The sequence below is a fragment of the Prunus persica genome, chromosome G5 (assembly GCF_000346465.2).
Source record: "Prunus persica cultivar Lovell chromosome G5, Prunus_persica_NCBIv2, whole genome shotgun sequence".
NCBI classification, from domain to species: domain Eukaryota; kingdom Viridiplantae; phylum Streptophyta; class Magnoliopsida; order Rosales; family Rosaceae; genus Prunus; species Prunus persica.
Window position 1 is genome coordinate 13357934 of NC_034013.1, and position 20674 is coordinate 13378607.

The 20674-nt window shown below is 37.3% G+C and overlaps 1 protein-coding gene across 1 annotated transcript; it reads left to right on the forward strand.

Annotated features, from left to right (window-relative positions):
* LOC18776375 lies at positions 188-17226 on the forward strand. Its single transcript, XM_007209023.2, has 10 exons — positions 188-1307; positions 1387-1671; positions 2626-2943; positions 3269-3496; positions 3834-3934; positions 4018-4141; positions 4760-5086; positions 10574-10831; positions 11391-11601; positions 12132-17226. Exons 1-10 carry the CDS (start codon positions 1014-1016, stop codon positions 16928-16930), a joined length of 6945 nt encoding a protein of 2314 aa, XP_007209085.2. The 5' UTR covers positions 188-1013; the 3' UTR covers positions 16931-17226.

A 20674-nucleotide genomic window follows, 5' to 3' on the forward strand; every position in this document is an offset into this window, starting at 1 on the left:
AAATGATAATAATTGTGATCAAATGGTTAAACGATACCATATTTTCTTAAGTTTGTCTTTTCATTCATGATCGTCACAAGAAAAGTTAATGAAAATAGTACCAATAAGAAGTCGGACGGAGAATGTACATACTTTCTTTATCCACACTACAATTTAGGGGCCGAAAGATAAAAATGTTAATTATTCAATTTTAATCATAATAGTCTAATCAAATCATGCATCTACTTTTCTAAAAACTATGATTTCACAGATATTTTAATGGGAATCCTAGAAGACTAAAAACTATATGATTCTTATTGTACACAAGGAGTCAAAATGTTAGATGGTATAATTTTTTGTTACAAAAAAAAAAAAAAAAAGGAACTTGACCCTGACCCTAGAGCCCGTGTCAAAAAGTAGCTTTCTTCTCTTGGTTTGACTTTTGGGGTCCCAATCCCAACTCCCAATTTTTACATTCATGTCAGCAATCAGCATCTTCTCTTTCTGTTTCTCTTTTCCCTCTGCGCCTCTCTCTCTCTCTCTCTCTCTCTCTCTCTCTCTCTCTCGCCCGTGGTAAAAATCGTAAATCCGCAGACAATTAGATCCCCAACACCGTGGCATTTCCGTAATTAACTCCAAAAACCATGACGCAATTTCTACACCATGGGACAAGTAAGACTCTCTCTCTCCCCCCCTCTCTCTCTCTCTCACTGCGATGACACTCAAGCTCATCACTAATAGATTCCCAACTGAATCAAAAACGCCCACTTTGGCCCTCTCTCGCTCTCTACTTCTCCTTGTTTGTCCGTACACCACTCACCTGTAAAACCGCCACCTCCCGCCGCGGTTTCAATTTCATTTCCAGATACGACGTCGGCGCCAAGCGAGACGAGTTTATCTAAGAGACAGATACAATCCCAATACAATAGACGGCCTTGAAACTAACCGTCAGCGGTTAAACGACGCCGGACTGCCATCGCCTGAGTAGTTTACATATTCCCAAATGCGTCGCCGGAGCTTCGGGAGCTGAGACGATGGGTTGCGTTTTGGGCACGGAGGCCGCCGGAGATCGCCGAAGATCCGTCGGAGCTGGGCACCGTCGCCGGAGTATCGAGGCGGCCTCCGGAGTGGAGGCTGTCAGGGATGATAGGAAGGAGGCGGTAGCGAGGCAGAGGGAGAATCACACCGGCGACTTTCCGGCGATCGAGCGCCGGAAACCTTTCCCGGCGAACCAGCAGGGTTGGCCTTCGTGGCTCTTGGCCGTCGCCGGCGACGCGATCCAGGGTTGGACCCCTCGTCGCGCCAACACTTTCGAGAAGCTCGCTAAGGTGCTCAAAATCATGACTTTAACTCTTCGGGTTTATCTAATTCCTTTTCGTTTTTTGAAAAAATATATTTTTTGTTCAGATTGGGCAAGGGACTTATAGCAATGTATATAAAGCAAGAGACTTGGTTACTGGGAAAATTGTGGCTTTAAAGAAGGTTAGGTTTGATAATTTGGAGCCAGAGAGTGTGAAATTCATGGCCAGAGAGATCAATGTGCTGAGAAAACTTGACCATCCCAATGTTATTAAACTTGAAGGCTTGGTCACTTCAAGAATGTCTTGCAGCCTCTACTTGGTTTTCGAGTACATGGAGCACGATCTCTCTGGCCTTGCCGCTTCCTCGGGAGTCAAGTTCACTGAGCCTCAGGTACATTTTGGTTTTAGTTTCTATCAGTGATTGAAGCTTTATCTTGCTAATTTTCATTTGGGTTGGGTTGTTGTTTAATGGTAGACTGTCAGATTTCTATGAATTGTAGCTTGGTTCATGGTAGTTGAGCTAGATTTTGCTGTCTGCTTTCCAAAGATTGTTTTTATGCGTTTGGATGTGTTGTCTACTTCGCCTTTGTTTGGCCACGCTGGTTCTTGAATTCATGTGGCCCTGGTTGTCTTTTTTGTTTTGCTTGTTTTTAGCTTTTGATGTTACCTGGGACCTTCCTTTCTAGGCTGGATTGGGTCCCATACCTGGTAGTTTGAGCTTCCAGATTTTTAATTTATATGCAAAGGGCAAGTCATATGATGGGGTAGGTAAATTCAGCAAAATTTTGGTTTGCTCACATCACTCTATTAAACGTAGATAAAAAGGTGGGATTGCTTCGAAGCTGATGGGAAGAAAGGAATTTCTTTAGCTTTTTATTGTTTTGATTACATGGGAAGAAAGAAGTTGAATTTAAAATTCCATTATCTGCAGCTTAAGTTAACTCGAAACTCGAGTGAGATCAACATTGCTCAAATACTTGGTTTAGTCAAGCTCTTTTTTTCATTTATTTCCTTTTATCTGAAGGAAAGGAAAATAGATTAAACAAACACCTGTGAGGTAGTTATGTCAAAATTTTGTTCACAAAAGATTAACTATTTCACTTATGTTACAAAACAATTGATAACCATTTTAGATAATATATGGGATTAAATGGGCACTTGAAAAAATTAATGAATGGGCTTAGAATTGCATCTTACAGAAAGTAAGCTAGCATCTTTATTGGTAGGCTTGTAGTAGGTGACTTCCTGCACCATTTGAATCTGATTTGTCCAGCTCTTCATTGCAAATACATAGAATTTTGACATTGAAAGGCTGATTTGTTTCTCAAGATATTCTCTATGGCAGGTCAAGTGCTATATGAAACAGCTGCTATCTGGGCTTGAGCATTGCCACAACCATGGTGTCTTGCACCGTGATATCAAGGGATCCAATCTGTTAATTGACAATGAAGGCATTTTAAAAATAGCTGATTTTGGACTGGCTACATTTTTTGGTCCTGAGCAGAAGCAACACATGACTAGTCGAGTTGTCACTCTCTGGTACCGCCCACCTGAACTTCTTCTTGGGGCCACTTTCTACGGAGTTGGTGTTGACCTTTGGAGCGCTGGCTGCATTTTGGCAGAGTTACTTTCTGGGAAGCCTATTATGCCAGGACGGACAGAGGTATTTATAATTGCTTTGTTTTATAGTTGCCCTTCTCATTAGGTTATCAGTTCTTGAAAGTTCTGTTCCAGTTATTCAATTGTTCCCGATTCTTGAATAATGATCTACTACTGCACTCTTTTGAAACAATTTTGTGTCTTCATTTGGTCCACTTCTACTTGTGAGTCTACAAGTAAAATACAGCAATTCTTGTGAGATGTTGTTCTCGTCTCTGTATACGTTTTGGAGTCCAGTTTCTTAATCTTCTTGCAACATTGCTATTATTTTCTGCTCAATCTATGATTTTCAGTTTGACAAACACCTTTTGAATTATTTTCCTGTTTAGGTTGAGCAACTGCACAAGATATTTAAGTTATGTGGCTCCCCATCTGAGGAATATTGGAAAAAATATAAATTGCCAAATGCAACACTTTTTAAGCCACAGCAGCCATATAAGCGTTGTGTAGCAGAAACATTCAAGGATTTCCCAGCTTCTTCACTACCTTTGATCGAATCTCTTCTATCAGTAGATTCTGATGGACGAGGCACTGCCACCACTGCTCTCAATAGCGAAGTAAGTGCTCTCTATTTGATTTTAATTTTTCTGAGGAAACAATAATGTGAAGCTGGGTTTTATATTTTGGAAAGAAAAACATGATCTCCTACCAAAAGAAAAAGTAAAGAAAAGCAAAATAAATCGCAAGGATGGTTAATTAGTTCCAGGGCTCTGTGACGTGTACAATCTGCTGAGAAGTCTTCTTAAAAGTTGTATTTCTTGTCAAAAGAAACATATATTACTCTCTGGGAGTTAGCAAGGGCTTAGTGCAACTGTGTTCTTTACCAGAAATTGACGTGATGGTGTGCCAAATTCTTTTGTTATGTTTAATTGGTATTTTGTGATCTGGGTACAGTTGTTCACTACGGAGCCTTTTGCTTGTGAGCCATCAAGTTTGCCAAAATATCCTCCCACCAAAGAAATGGATGTAAAGTTACGAGATGAAGAAGCTAGAAGGTTACTCATTTACTTTTCTTCATGTTTGATGCTTTCTGGACTCATTTTGGCACATCTTGACAGATGATATTTGTTGTCCTCAGGCAAAGAGGTCTAAGTGGGAAACCTAATGCTGCTGAAGGTCCCAGAAGAGTTAAAGGTCGTGAACGAGTCGGTCGGGCGATTCCAGCTCCAGAAGCTAATGCAGAGATTCCAGGAAACTTAGATGTATGTGAAGCTTCTCTCTCTCTCTCTCTCTCTCTCTCTCGCGCGCACACACACACACACACACATCTTATTTATATGCATTCTCACCCACCCCACTCCTTCGTATTAGAAAACCCTGAACCCAGACCTAAATCCCACCTAATTATTTCTGGAATGTCATGTGGGCTCTTTCAAAGTTCTGAAATCACAGATCTTACCTTTCTCAGTGTCACAGATAGTTCTTTTTTATTTTCGTTATAGTATATGAATCTAGATTTTAGCCTTTGGGTTGGGTTTTGACTACTAAGTTGATCCTGACGTTTGAAGTTTGTTTGTTTGTTTAGCATGCACCCCACTTGATTAGTAGAATATGGTAATGATCTTTTTGGGCATGTCAAAATTCTTTCACTACTAAGTGGTTGATCTGACGGTATCAAAATCATCACATCATTTTACGTTGAGCAACATTATATGCACATATCAGCTACAATTTCTCCTCTGTTTGATATTGCTATACTTTAAAGAGTAACCACCACAAGGACAATCAGTGTGTAAACAGTGGCAGTTGTGGCTTCCTTAAGTTTCCGTAGTGACACTTGTTCTCAGCAAACTTATAGTCAAATCTTTGCTGATTTGCAGAGGTGGAGAGTGATGACACAAGCAAATGCCAAGAGCAAGAGTGAGAAATTCCCACCCCCACATCAGGATGGAGCTGTTGGATACCCACAAGATACATCACATAAAGGCCCAGTATCATTTGTCACAACAACTGACGCTTCATTTGGATCAGTGATCTTTAACACAAAATCTTCTACATCTGCTAAAAGCATGGGAGCGATTGGGGGGCCTTCGAGGAGGAGGAAAACCAATAGAGACGACCCCCGCATAGCTCCATCTCGGAAGTTGATCCAGGCATTCAAGCCTTCCTCAATAGGGCTCTCGATGAATTTATTATTTAACGGTAAATAACCGATTTCTGAGCGTTTTTTGAAAGTTGAAGGTAGAGAAAGAATCATTTAATGTCAATCATCTTTTTTGGTCCCTTGAATTAGGGTTTTCTCTGTCAAGCTTAGCTTGGTTTTTGAATGCAAGTTTTTTTGTTTTGTCCATTGTTCTCCATTCCCCCATTTGTTGTAATTAACCCTTATAAGTGTTTCGTTGTAAAATCTACACAACAGGAACCCCAAAAGGACTCACCGGTATATTCAGTGAAATCGAGTCCCACTTATGCTGTACAGTATTTGAAACCAAGTGCTTAATTTCTTTATGACTGCTACACATGGGTGCTCAAGTTGTTAACAACAGTTATTTTTGCATCCGATGTCCTAAGTTTGAATCCCCCTTTCCATTATCGCTTGTATCAAAGAAGAAAAAACTACCTAATAGTGGAGAGGAAGTGAGGACTGATTATGAGTCGGGTTGGTTTAATATTTGGATGGTTTGACTTGGGTGAACTCGGTCCGTCATTTTGGACGAGCTGGGCCTGCGTGTTTGTGTGTACTCCAATTAACCCGAACTTGGCAACATTCAAAGTTAGTTAACCCAAACTTGTTTCAAATGAATCCGACCCATTTTCAGGTCAAGCAAGTTCATAACTCTGGCTTTGATTTAATTATTCTGCAAATTATGATGTAATATTTACTTTATTGTCATTCTTGTTGCTGGTTTATGTTCTCTCATAAAAAAATGTTAACTTCAAAATCCCCACGTCTCTTGAATTGCATGCAATTCTTTTGCCATCGACGACATTCTATTCGAATGCATTTTCTACAGATGCTAGATAGAATGCCGTCGTTTCTCCTGAACACCGACGCCTTTTTTAGCGTCGTTTTTTTTTCATGAACACGCACGCACCCTAACTGTTGCTCCATAGAATTAGTTTTTAATCTACTTCATATATTGTGATCTCTCTGTCTGAAATTGGTCGTATGTCAAGCTCTCCCTCTCATTAATTTCTAAGGGAATTGAAGGCTAACTTTCAATTATTTAGTATTTGATCGTACTTAGTTTTCCATCTTGACTCACTTAAGCCTAAAGGAAACAGAAAAAAATTGAGAGGTATTATATAAAATGTGATCTCCCTAGCATTTTCCTTCGAGTTATTCCTCCCTCAAAGAAAAAAGTTAGTTAAGATCATATCCCATACTCCTCCTTGGTTTTCTGGCATGCGTTTACCTTCGTTTCCTACTTTACGCACAGCTATTTAATTTACTTTCACTTCGTTTGATATTATATTACAATTTGTATAGGTGATCGAGAGATGAAGGAGTGTTTCAAAACGCAAGGACGCAAGGAATTGTGTAAAAGTTGACCGAGTCAGAATTGTACAAGGGATTGGAAATGAAGGCAAACCTAGTTCTTTGTTATTAGTAACCCTAATGGCACAACGCTCCTTTGAACCACCACCATCCTCTCCAAAGGCCCTACGAACTTCACATCCTTGAATATATTCTTACTCTCCCTTCCTATTCCTATGTATTTGATAGTGAATTTCGTGATATATATTAGCAAAAGTGGATTTAGCAGGTAAACGAGGGTTGGTTGAGTTGGTAAGGATTGTTCACGTGAAGCTCATGTGATAAATTTAACAAGTTGAATTCATTATTTTCTAGAAGCTCACGTGAAGCTCATGTGATAGAAAACCATATCAGGTGATTTAAGACAAGTAAATGTCTTACAAGAAATCCCCTTATCATATATCGTAGTTTAGACTATCGCTCTTGTGTTAAAAAATTATAAGCCACAAAACTAAATGATCATTGACTAGTAAGTAAATGAAAAATACTGCCTTCACAAGTCACATGTCATCTACGTACTTAGGAGTGGCATTTTAAACCGAAAAACCGAAAAACCGCAAAAACCAACCGATATTTTACCGCAATAAAACCGCAATCGCGGTAAACCGAACCGCAATCGCGGTATTAAGAACCGAACCGCATTTACGGTTGCGGTTGCGGTATTTGATTTTCAAAATTTGCGGTTACCGCAAACCGCAAAGTATAGCCGCACGGCTATACTCTATGAATAATTAAGTAAAATTGTAAACCCTTCTCTTCTCTTGAATTAGTGGAAAGGGAATCAAACAAGATATCCTATTCTTTCACAAGTTGTCAAGGATATCTTTGCAATTCCAAGTTCTACGGTTGCTAGTGAAAATGTTTTTAGCCTAGGCAAGAGGATTGTGGATCCTTTTAGAAGCTCTTTGCATCCTAAAATGGTAGAGGCATTAGTATGTACTAGTGATTGGCTTAGAGCGGACGAATTTTCCTTTTACAAGGAACCAACAGATGATGAGGTTGAATTCTACAAGGAAATGGAAGATATGACAACTTGTAAGTAATTAGTGTATTTATGCTAATGTTATTTATGCTTCTTCTTATAATAAAATGTACTAAACTATGTTGTTTTATTTGTAGATAGCATTGGTGCTCAAACAACACAAAGGGGTTCTTCAAATCCACTCACCACCAACACTTGAGTTTGTAACATTGGTGTATTGCATTTTTCCTTTTAGTTTGTAACTTTAATTAACTGTGAATTGGATTTTTCTTTTTGGTTGTAACTTTAATTCATTTTGCTTTTGGTTTGTAAATTTAAAGGATTTGGAATTGGAATGCTTGAGAAGTTTAACTTTAATTGGAATGTTTGGAATTGTAACTTTAATTTTCTTAGGTTGTGAATGCTTGAGAATTGGAATCGATTGTGAATTTATATATGCTTGAGAAATTGAGGTTGTGTATTTATTTATTTAGGTTGTAAATTTATATTTTTGTGAATGCTTGAGAATTTGCGGTTTTAAACCGCAAAACGCGGTCGGTTTGCGGTTTCAAAAATCACCAAACCGCAAATAGTCGGTCGGTTTGCGGTTTGAGTAAAAATTCGCGGTTACCGAACCGCAACCACCCCTATACGTACTTGGGTACGTCCTGACTTGTGTCATATTTACCACCAATAATATTGTTACTCGTGTTATTGTTTTTAATTGGGTGGTTGGGGTGAAAAATGCAAGAAAACAATAACATAAAGTTGCAAGGACGAAAATTACCCACGCTTCTTCTGAAACTAGTGGAGGAGACTGTCTGAGAAGAGAGGAGAAAAGTAAGCCTTCTGTTTAGCTCTGAAACTAGTTTGAAATAGACTGCGAACGTAAGAAGAGACCTAGAACCAAATTCTTTCCATTTTGTCGTTTGGCTTTGGATAAAAAATGCAAAGTTGACGAAAGGTGTTTGTTAGATTCTCAAAGACCAAAGTCTTGCTTTTCGTACAAATCTCATTAACATTGTTGCTTTTCGTACATGTTTTTCCTAGTCACTCTCTCACTCTCTCTCTACGCACTACTCTTCATTTCAATAATGTTCGGTTTGTTTTCTTTTGTCTTTTCACTTTTTCTATTCCTTAATTGACAAGTTCCTCCTCTGTACTGTTTGCATTGTCATTTACTTCCTTAACAAGTCTTAGTGTTTCTTTATAAAATTATTAGAAAAGTTGATATAGATCTAAATTTCCATCCACGAGTTGGGTTTAATTCTTAGATTTGGTGACTTTGATACAAGTTCTTTGACTTTTGTGCCACATAGTATTACATTCCTTTTTAAGTATTGTATGATGTAATCTTTTGATTTTTATATTTTTAAAATTATTTTTTGTTCCAATATTGCCCATTATCTTAGATTACTTACCTTAATGAGATAATTAGCCAATATTATATTTCTTTCCTTATCCAATTTACCCTTGAGCACATAAAACGTAAGAAATGATGAAGTTATTAATTGCAACAAATTTTTATGGTGGTTTTATAATAAATTACTAAATTTATGGTAAGTAAAGCACCTAATTAGGAATACTTTTTTTTTTCTTTTTTAAATGTTGTACATTGACATAAGAAAGAAATAATGGAGTGAGTTTAGTGCTCATGGGAAGCCAAACACTCGTTAAAATAGATGAGAAAATAATGGAGATTCAGAGTTGGGGTTCATCCCAAGACACAAATAACCGCTGAAGCATGGTTTAATATCCATTTGCTATGTTTTTATTCTTCTTATTCTTCTTCTTTTATTATTATTATTATTTTATGTTAAATATATGCTCAACTTTGAATCAGGTTCATTCATTTTGTTCTTTATAATTGTTCTTTTAAGTATAGTATACCTGAGATATAGGTAATACATGTTTTTGATATATTTTTCTTCATATATATATATATATATAAATTATAAGTAACATATTCCTTTAATAAAAAAAAAAGTTATTAATTGACTTGTGTTTTTACATACATGAGATATAGGTACCACACTTTTTTGCCTTTTTGTTTATGAATCTAAGTTATAGGTAACATACGTTTTACCACTTATCTTGTTTATGTACCAGAGATATAGGTAGCATATATTGTCCGACTTTATGTTTTTATGCACCTAAGTTATAGGTAATTTAATATTCTGCTTGTTTATTTTTTCACCTTACTTATAGGTAAGATGTTTTGTGGTTTGTTCAGTCTATGATGTAGATATATTATCCCATGGTATAGATATATTGTCCTATTGTCCATCGCATAGGTATAATCTGTGGGTCTTACTTTTATTGATTAAATGGTATATATTAGGTAAATATTATCAAGGAAAGAATTCAAAATTCAATTACAAGGAAATTATGCATTAAAATATAGATTTTCAATATGTTTTTCTTATTTACCTCAAAGGGTAAAATCGACACAAAAAAAAAAATAAATAAAGTCAAAGGACCTACATCTAAAACTAAAAACGTATGGACTAAATCCAATACCAGCTAATCGTTTTGGACCTAGATCTAAGAACTCCTAAAATTATTTAAAACTACCTGAAGTGATTATTCATAGAAGTGATTATTGAGTTATCCAAAATCATTCCCAAACGAGCTCTATTTGTTTATTATATTGGTAAATAAAATATAATTTATCTTATTTATTATACTACTATTTAAGAGAACATTTTTAAAGAACATCCAATAAAAAAGAAATAAAAACTAATACAATAGACTTATAATAGTAACTAGCCTCTCTGCACGCGCTTCCGCGCATGCGAGAGGTTTTTTTTTTAAAAAATTTAAATTTATTTTAGAATTAAAAAAGATAATGGATATTTGTGTTCTATAAAAATAGGACCCATTATCTGAATTTTCTTTTAATTTTAATTTTTTTAATACGAAAAATTGTGAATTTACCATATTATCCTCATTTAATTAATAATTTCAATTCTTAATGTTTGTATTAATCAAGGGCATTTTCTGGTATTTTGAATGTTTCACCATTCTCTGCCTTTTGCTTTATATATATAGATTAAATAGAATTTAAAGCAAAAAAGAAAGCTTCCTCCGCATTTTCCTCACCACTGTCTCTTCATATTTTCATAACATGTAACCTTGGTTTAGTGTCATTTGTCATTTTAGTTTGTGTTCATTTCCCTCCCTCATTTCTGACTCTCTGTTTACTCTCTGCTTTCTCTCTCTGTTTATTCTCTCTCTGCTTGCTCTCTGTTTCTCTGTAAAGGTTGTGCCTTTGGGTTTGTGACCGTACGGAAAATGGCGACACCGAGAGAGCACATAGAAGAAATACGCATGAAAAAGTTCTCCATTGGAGGGGAACTCAACCCTTTATCTGAAGATCTTCACCACGCTGTCGAGCATCTCTCTGCTGAGCTCTATTCTAAAGATGTCCACTTTCTCATGGAACTCATCCAGGTTTGCATTCACATTCCTACATGTATATATATATCATATATGTGCGTATGTATGCATGTATAGACCTTACACTGAAAAAATACTAAATCCCCTTGATGGGTTTTGTTTGGTGTTGAAGTTCAGTACATAACAAGGTTATGGAACTCTGATCTCCATGATTTCTGTTTCATTACTTGGTCATCCCCTTCTTCAATTGAAAACTAAATGCTTTTTGAAGAGAAATTAAGGAATATATGTGTGTTTATATGCGCATGCATGTAGGTATTAGTGTGCTGGAGAACGCATTTGAAGGGTTAATTTTAAACTTTTAATTTGGTAAAGATGAACTTTTAAAAGGTTACATTGATTAAGATGGTATTCAATTTCTCAATGTTTTGATTGATTCAAGTTACTAGAGTTATGTGATAGTACTGTATTTGTATGTGAAGCTTAATCCAGATCATTGGGTGATATCCTTGATTAAAAGCAACTATATACAGTTGCCAATCGTAGTTTTGTTTCTTATATGGTTAATTCAAGTTGATTCAAACAACAAATAATGGTTAAATTTACTTTACAGAATGCAGAAGATAATCAGTACTCAGAGGGGGTTGATCCATCACTTGAGTTTGTCTTAACGTCCCGGGATATAACCGGCACAGGGGCTCCTGCCACATTGCTTGTTTTCAATAATGAGAAGGGATTTTCTCCTACAAACATAGAGTCTATTTGCGGTATTGGACGGTCGACAAAGAAAGGCAACCGGAATCAGGGCTATATTGGGGAGAAAGGTATGTGTACATCAGTACCTTGTGATCTAGCGTGTCAATAGTTAATGTCACTGCTGATTTTTTTTTTTATAGCTTTAGGCCTTCCAAAAATGTATGGAGCTTCACAAAATTTGGTGACTTTACTCAAAATCTACCTTCTCAACATGCTTGGTTAAGCTTTATTTTGACTCCAGAAACAGGCATATGTTATATAGCTTCTCCAAGAATATTGGTCATAAGGAAAGCTTGTATTACCTACCAATCTTGACATAGAGATCAGACAATAAATCCATTGGTTTACATTTCCCATGACTGGAGAGATACGCAATAATTTAGTGATTTTAGTAGATTAAGGAATCTGTTAAACTCACCTCACAAGTGCATATGATTATGAAATACCCATAATTGTCTGGATCCTTTAATTAAGAGGGTTAAGTCAGTTTTCCATTTAAAAGGTCAACTATTATTCTTAGGTGAAAGATATATGGGTGTTCTATTTGAAGCAATGATGTGAGTTATAAGGGAGTAAAGTTTGAATCTTCTATCTGCAGGAATTGGTTTCAAGAGCGTGTTTCTGATCACAGCTCAGCCTTACATTTTTAGTAATGGTTATCAAATAAGGTTCAATGAAGAGCCTTGTATGCATTGCGATCTTGGGTACATAGTTCCAGAATGGGTTGAGGAAAGCCCGACTCTATCTGACATAACAGAGATATATGGTTCTGGTTCTGCCCTTCCAACCACAACACTGATCTTGCCTCTAAAGCCTGACAAGGTCAAACCTGTGAAGCAGCAGCTCTCAAGCATGCATCCTGAAGTTCTCTTGTTTCTTGCAAAGATTAAGCGGCTCTCGGTTAGGGAAGATAATGAGGATCCAAGGCTCAACACTGTAACCGCGATATCAATATCAAGTGAGACTGATTTTGTGACGCGGAAGAACATTGATGCTGATTCCTACACGCTCCATCTCTCTGCAGAAGAAAATGGTAATGAGTTGGAAACTGAATGCAGCTATTATATGTGGAAGCAGAAGTTTCCTGTCAAGCAAGAATGCAGAGATGAGAAGAGAATGGAGGTAGATGAGTGGGTGATCACGCTAGCATTTCCATATGGAGAACGCCTTAATAGAGGAACAAGCTCACCCGGGGTCTATGCATTCCTTCCCACTGAAATGTTTACAAATTTGCCCTTCATAATTCAGGCAGATTTTCTTTTAGCATCATCAAGAGAAAATATTCTATTGGACAAGAAGTGGAATCAAGGAATTCTGAACTGTGTGCCCTCTGCATTTATTAATGCATTTCTCTCTCTCGTGAAAACTATAGAAGATGCACCAGTATCTAGTTTGCCTCCTTTTTTCAGGTTCTTGCCTGTCCAGGACTCTAGATATGATGAATTGAATGTTGTGAGGGAGTCAATCAAAGCACAGCTGGTTGAGAAAGACATTGTACCATGTGAGCCGCACAAGGAGCAGAAGTTCTTCCACAAACCTTGTGAAGTGGGTAGGTTATTGCCTGATTTTTGGAATATTTTGATAGAGGCCAGGGAAGTAGGGGTAAGCTTGCCGAATCTCTCTTCCCATGGAAAATATGTTTTGTGTCATTCATTTGACCAAGAGGAGTATGATCACATTCTGAGTTTCCTTGGAGTTGAACCAGTGGATGATGAATGGTATGCTAAATGCATTCAGAGTTCCAATCTGGTAGTTGGAGTGTCAGAAGATGTCTACTTGGAACTTCTACTGTTTATTGCTGATAATTGGTGGCCCAAATTTCTCTGCACCAACATCAAGAACATACCACTGATAAAATATGTGGATCTTGATGAGGATGTATCTTTGTGCAGCTTGAGCTCAATGCAGACTGGTAAAAAGAACGTTTGCCTATCCCGTCATTCTTGTCATGTCTCATGGCTGATTGACTGGAACAGGGAATTTATATCTGCGGCAAGTCTTCTTTTTATGCCGAAAAGAACCCAGGAAGCTATCCAGTTATGTTCTAACAAGGACAAGTTGGTGAAATGGCTTGCGGAAGAAATGAAGGTTGCAGCTGTAAATGTACATGAATATGCAGTTTGCCTCTATAAGTCTAATGGTATTGAACGGAAACCTGCTATTGCATATGCCCACTTTCTGTATCATTCATTCTGCAAGAGCTATATCTCTGATCTTGAAATTGTTGATTTATGTGGTAAGATGCCACTCGTGGATAACTACGGGGACGTCATCAGACAAAGGAGAGGAGTTATTGTCCCTGCCAACGAAAGCAAATGGGCGGGGTTTACTGATTCGAATCTGTGGAAAGAAGACGGCTTTGTTCAGTTAGGAGAAGATTACATGAATCCAGGCCGCTTTGCAGGTCAAATTACAGAACAGAAGCAGCTCCTTGAGTTCCTCAAAGATCATGCTGGAGCTTCGGATGTCCCTTATATTTCTGCTCCCAATGCCTGTCTTCCAGCTCTATCTGCAACACTTAGTATAGAAAAGGTATTCTTGCTTTTGGACTGGATTCGCCATCTGAGATATCAAAGGGTTCACATCCCGGAGAAGTTCTTGAAATGTATAAAGGAAGGTAGTTGGTTGAAAGTTACTTTGAATGGATTTTCTGTGTGCAGGCCACCTTCGGAGTCATTTGTACTTACCCCATCACGGGGAAACATTTTGCAGAATGGATCCGTTTTTGTTGACATCCCATTGGTTGATAAGAATTATTATGGTGAGAGAATTGATGGTTACAAGGAGGAGCTGAAAACAATTGGAGTGATGTTTGAATTTGGAGAAGCATGTGAGTTTATTGGGAAGCATCTTATGTCTCTGGCAGCTTCGTCCACTTTACCTAGAGGGAACGTACTTTCGATACTACATTTTATCAAGCTTTTGAGGGACAAATGTCTTCCCCCAGACGATTTCATCCGCAGTATCAGAAAAGGACAATGGCTTAAAACAGAATCTCATGGTTACAGGTCTCCAGATGGATCTGTCTTGTTTGACCAAGAGTGGATACTTGCATCCAAAATTAGTGACATTCCCTTCATTGATCGGGAGGTATACGGTGAAGAAATCCTTGATTTCAAAACAGAACTTGAGTTGCTTGGTGTGGTTGTCTCGTTCAACAAAAATTACCAGCTTGTTGCCGACCACCTAAAGTCACCGTCATGCTTAACTTCTCTAGCACCTGAGGCTGTTCTACTAATGCTGCAAATTATGCACATTTCAAATTCATCCAATAAGATTGTCGAAGCACTGAGAGGAAAAAAATGCCTGAAGACAAATAATGGTTACAAGTCTCCAAGTGAATGTCTCTTGTTTCACCCTGAATGGGGTTGCCTTCTTCAGGTCTTTAGTGGTGTCCCATTAATTGATCATAATTTGTATGGAGACATAATCTTTTCCTTCAGAGATGAGTTGAGAAAGATAGGGGTGGTCGTTGATTTTGAAGAGGCTGCAAAAGTATTTGCTCACCATTTCCGGCAGGCTTCCATCACCAAAGAAAATGTAGAAGCATTTCTGTCCTGTTACAGAAAGCTGGAGGGAACTCCTTTTAAATTTCCTGCAGATCTTAAGAGCTGCATTTGCAAAGAAAAGTGGCTGCGTACTCGCCTTGGTGATTATAGATCTCCAAGAGAGTGCATTCTGTTTTGTTCTGATTGGGAATCTCTCTCTCCCATTTGCCGTCTCCCTTTTATTGACGATTCTGACACTTGTTATGGCAAGAACATTCATGAATATAAGCAAGAGCTGAAGAGCTTGGGGGTCGTTGTGGAATTCAAGGACGGGGTCAAGTTTGTGCCTTCTTGTCTATATCTTCCCCAGAATCCGAGGAGCATTTCTCGAGAAAATGCACTTGCTTTGCTGGACTGCATACATATTTTATTGGAGGAGAAAGATTACTCCTTTCCTGATGTGTTCACGAAGAAAGTTTCTCAGCCATGGCTGAAGGCTCATGATGGTTACGAGCCTCCAAGCAAGTGCTTGTTGTTTGATTCTGAGTTTGATAAGTATCTAAAGCAGACTGATGGGCCTTTCATTGATGAAGAGTTTTATGGTTCTAAAATTACAACATACAGAAAAGAGCTCTCTGAAATAGGGGTGATTGTTGAAGTGGACAAAGGATGTCCTTTGCTTGCCAGCCAGCTTGCTCTTCATGATGAATTGTCCACTTTTGTTCGAGTATACAGTTACTTGAGTGAGTTTAAATGGGAGCCAAATAGCAAGGCTGACAAAAGGATCTGGATTCAAAAGGGAAATCAGAATGGACAGTGGGTTAATCCAGAAGAGTGTGTTTTGTATGACAAGGATGAGCTGTTTGGCTTGCAGTTGACTGTTCTGGAGAATTACTTTGATCATAACCTACTCGGGTTCTTCTCCAGTGCTTACAAGGTAAAGCCCCGTCCATCAATTGATGACTACTGCAAGCTCTGGAAGGTGTGGGAAAGTTCTGAAACTGGATTGTCTCATGATCAATGTTGCAAGTTCTGGGGGTATGTTTCAAAGAGCCGGAGTTTAAAAACAGAGAAAGCTCTTCCTGAGGCCTCGGTCAAAGTACCTGAAAATAAATCAAAAACAGAGAAAGCTCTTTCTGAGGCCTTGGTGAAAGTACCTGTTACTTCAGGCTCAGATGAAATCTTGTTGTTAAACAAGTGCGACGTTTTCCTTCCTGATGACCTTCAACTTAAGGATCTTTTTGAAAAATCTTCTACTCACCCCTTATTTGTTTGGTATCCTCAGCCAAGCTTGCCTGACTTGCCACGGACTACATTGCTTGAAATGTATAGGAAAATTGGTGTTCGAGCTATTTCTGAATCTGTACAGAAGGAAGAACTGTCCGTAGAAAATGGTGTTGATGAACAGGTAATTCCAACGGAGAAATTGATCGGGAAAGAGCTGCTCAAGCTGATTCTTGGTTTTCTAGCTTGTCCTCCCAATGAAATGGAAGCAGGGAAGAGGCAAAAAGCTGTCCAAGGTCTTCTCAATCTCGCTGTCGTAGAGACAACCGAACCGATCACTGTAAACTATAACTTACCATTGTCTTCTGGGGAGACTTTGAATGTGAGAGCAAGCCGCAAGATAAGATGGGACAGAGAGATGTCCAAATTTTTCACTCAGAAAATTGACAGGTCTGGAGGACATAAAAGTATCATTGAGTTTGCCACATATTTCTCTCAAGTAATATCTGAAGGTGTCTTGTGGGAGCACACTGATCATATCCCTGCACTTTCTGAGCTGATCAAGTTGGCCTTTGTGCTAGAATTTAATGAGGAAGCAGTTGATTTTTTGATGAAGTCCAAGAATTTGCAAATCTTCATTGAGGATGAAGAGTTTCTCAATTCTACCTTCCCTTCTCCCACCTAGGCATGGTATGAAACATTTGCGGTAAATTTAGGTTTACGTTCTTTATTTGCTGCCGTATCTTTGCATTAGAGATATATATATATATATATATATATATATATATATATATATATAAAGGAGGAGGAAGGTAAGTCTGTCAATGTAATTTGTTTGTAGTATCAGTCTGTCAGTATGTGTTGTGAACTTTATTTGTGTGCTTTTGTTAATGGGATTGTGTTGTGATTCTGGGCAGGTTCTTGGTTTGTAATTTAAATCAGCTGCTAGATTGCTAATAATATGTCAGATATGTTGAATTATATTTTCACAAGAGGCCTTTGTTGTGGCAAATCATGGCTTCTTGTATTCATTACGAATATTATTGCATACTCATAATGATCCTTGTTTTGGAGAGGGAAGGATTCTCAGTCATTTGTCGCATTTTCGAATCCTCCCTCTCTCACTTGATCAAAAGTTTAATCCACGCAGAATCAGGAATTTTTCAATTGGTGGGCTAGCTAAAGTTATTAGCTTAAAGTTTATTGATTTTTTTTTTTTGATACTTATAATTTCTATAGATTTTCTAGAAATAAAAGTAAACATTAAAACATATAAACCACGCTAGTTCATAGCTCCATAGACTAATTTTCAATAAGCTTTAACATAAACCAAATAAGGTTTAACACCATAGTGGCTTTGTACTTGTTTATGTTACTCTTATCAATAAAATACTATCACTCTTTATCAAAAACAAAAAACAAAAAACAAAAACATATTAAATGCAACTGAAAAACGCATATGATCAAAATGAAAATATGTTCAATAACATAACTGATAGTGAACCTATTTTAATGTGTATTTTTATTGCTGCCCTCCAACTAAAATTATATAAAAAATTGGACTTTTTTGGGCTTTAATAAGTTAATATATACTGGGCTAATATTGAAAACAAGTTAAATATATAGGTTTTATATTTTTTTTCTTAAAAAACCACGCTGGGCTACACCGTAGCCCTTAGAGCATCTCCACCCATAAGGGCTAAGTCTAGGGCAAGGGCAAGCAAGGGCTGTCACTATTCACATGAATAGTATCAGCCTTGCTATTTGTGGTTCCACCCATGAGGGCTAAGTCTAAGGCAATTACTATTCATTTAAAATTATTTTTTATTTTTTATACTTAAACCATTGATAAGATTTTCGATTCCCAAATGTTAATATTTATCGTAAAATTCTCACCTAAAAATCAAGATAACATTTTCGGATAAAATTTTGAAATTAAATTTGGTGTGGAAAGTGAATAATATTGGTAGGTATGTATAGAAAAAATTTCCAAAATTTGTTGATTTTTTTTTAAATTTTTTTTTGATATATTTTCAAATTTTTTTAGCCAAAAATTGGACAACCATTGGATTGTACAAGATTTTTTGATCGAAGGCTCCAGGAGAAGCCACGTGGCTTGTAACCATTGGGCAATGTGGGCTGGTGAGTCCAACAGTAAAAAAATATTTGAAAATCAGCTGCTGACGTCAGCAGCCTGCGGACAACAGCCCAGTCAATTTCTGCCTGTGAACTTGCCCGGGCTGGTGGGTCCCATGCCTTGCCCGGGCTGGATTTCCTGCGGTGGAGCAGCATTGGGCTTGTTAGGGGGGCCTTTTGTCCAGTTTGATAGCAGCGCTGGAGCTGCTCTTAGTGTGGTTCCCCCATGTCCATACTTGATCCAAATTTTATTGCAATCATACTTGAAGCAGAGTATTTTTAGGTTGATTCGATGATCCAAACTCGACTGTTGTTTTTTAATTTTTTTTATTAATCAACAATTGTCGTCCATGCGCTTTGAACTCAGAACTCAATCCAACAAGGACCCATTGTGCATAATAGAAATAGATAGAAGAATAGAACAGAGACTGCTACAAGAGTTTATTTATTCATATAATAAAGGCAGTGACTCTGAGTTGCAAGTGCTGCAATATCCTCCCATCCCACTGGGACTGGCTCTTTATTTGCGGTGGAGGTCTCTGAAATAAGCTTTTGGGTTAGCCTGAAAATCATTCCTTAAGATTCGGTCACCTCTGCCTGGAGCTTTCATCGTCTTCCTCCTCCGCTCTGAAGCTGAAACAAGTCCATATAAACCATAGGCCAGCAGAGCCATTCCTCCCACAGTGGCAGCTGCAATTACACCATTGGACACGTCCTTGATGCTCCAAGAGCCTTCCCTGCTTTCATTAGCTCGCATTTTTTTACTTCAAATTTCAAACACGGTGATTTTGTAACTTCGTTTGGGGACGATGCTTGGCTATAGATATAAAGAATGGAAAGCAGCTCAGGCAAAGTCTTGCTTTTCGTACAAATCCCATCAAGATTCGCCACTACATGGTTCTTTCACATTCGCCACGCTACTTCCTTGAGAAGCTTTACCTTTCATTTTGATAATGTTTGTTTGTTTTTCTTCTTTTGCTTTTGGTGTTTCTTTTCACTTTTCTTCCTTGGCTGAGAAACGTTACCTTTCCTCTTTCAACTTCCAATTATACCCTAATTTATATAAATTAAAAGAAATAAAAACTAATATTGCATGTTTACTAATTCGTAATCGGAGTGAGCATAGATAAGAGTGATCATAGAACCGAGTTAACATGAATCCGAGTCACTCCAAGACATTCCCATTAAATTGTTTACTGATTATCAAGAATCATAATGAAAACTATTTGATTACTAAAATTCTCTTTTGTACAACACTGAAAAATTAAACACTGTAAAAACAAACAAATCAACCTAGAACCTAAGAATTTATAGAGGTTTGACAACGTGCCTACATCCTCTTCGGTGATCCCTTGAGAAATTTTATTAGAAGAATATGAACAAAGTTAACCAAAAAATAAAAAATAAAAAATAAAAACCCCTTTAGCCCCTATGCCCTCTTGTCTTCTAGATTATTGCGCTCTCTGAGATGCAAAAGTCCTATTTATAGCTTATAGGACTTGAGTTACAATTAGACTAGAAGTAGGAAACAAAACCCTAAAAGAAACAGGCTAAAAACACACAGTAAGTAGGACCTATGCGCAAAATCTGGATTGCTGCTTCCTTTACTTCCCCACATCAATGGTGAGCCAATCTTCAACAGTTCGAAACCATGAAGTGTGATTGAGCTCTTCAGCCCCTCCCCCTTCCCCATAATGTAGTGATCGATGTATCTCAAAAGAGAGAAAAAAAAAAAAAAAAAAAAAAACTGCATGGCCAAAAGTTCAAAACCCTCTGCACCCAAAAAATGTTGTGTTAACCCCTACCCCAATAGTTTTTAAATTGCTTGTACTAAAAACAGAAAAAACAAAAAAAAAACAAAAAACAAAGAAAGAAAGAAGACTGGTCGAATCAGCGTCCAAAGGTCATGCAAAGTCTTTGCCTTTTCGTACAAATCCCACTAGTATTATTACCACAACATGTTTCCTTTCACTTTCTTATTCTCTATCAATTTCCACTTTCTTGATACTACTTCCTCGATAAGTCAACTTTTCATATCAATAATGTTTGTTTTGTTTTCTTTTTGTTTTTGTTGTTTCTTTTTACTTTTTCCTCCTTCCTTAACAAGGTTACCTTTCCCTCTCTCTGCATTGAATCATTGACCTCCTTCCTCAACAAGTTTTATTTATTTATATTAGTAAATATATGTATATATTTTAATAATTAAGTAATGTTATATCAAAGTTTCTTATATTTTAAAAGAACGTATATCATATTCTAATTGTTAGATCAAAATTTATCAATTAAAATTAAA

Excerpts from the sequence above, each read along its gene's own strand:
- LOC18776375 (XM_007209023.2), top strand. The coding sequence starts at position 1,014 with ATGGGTTGCGTTTTGGGCACGGAGGCCGCCGGAGATCGCCGAAGATCC. Across the intron at positions 1,308-1,386 it reads CTTTCGAGAAGCTCGCTAAG|ATTGGGCAAGGGACTTATAG; the intron begins GTGCTCAAAATC and ends TTTTTTGTTCAG. Across the intron at positions 1,672-2,625 it reads TCAAGTTCACTGAGCCTCAG|GTCAAGTGCTATATGAAACA; the intron begins GTACATTTTGGT and ends TCTCTATGGCAG.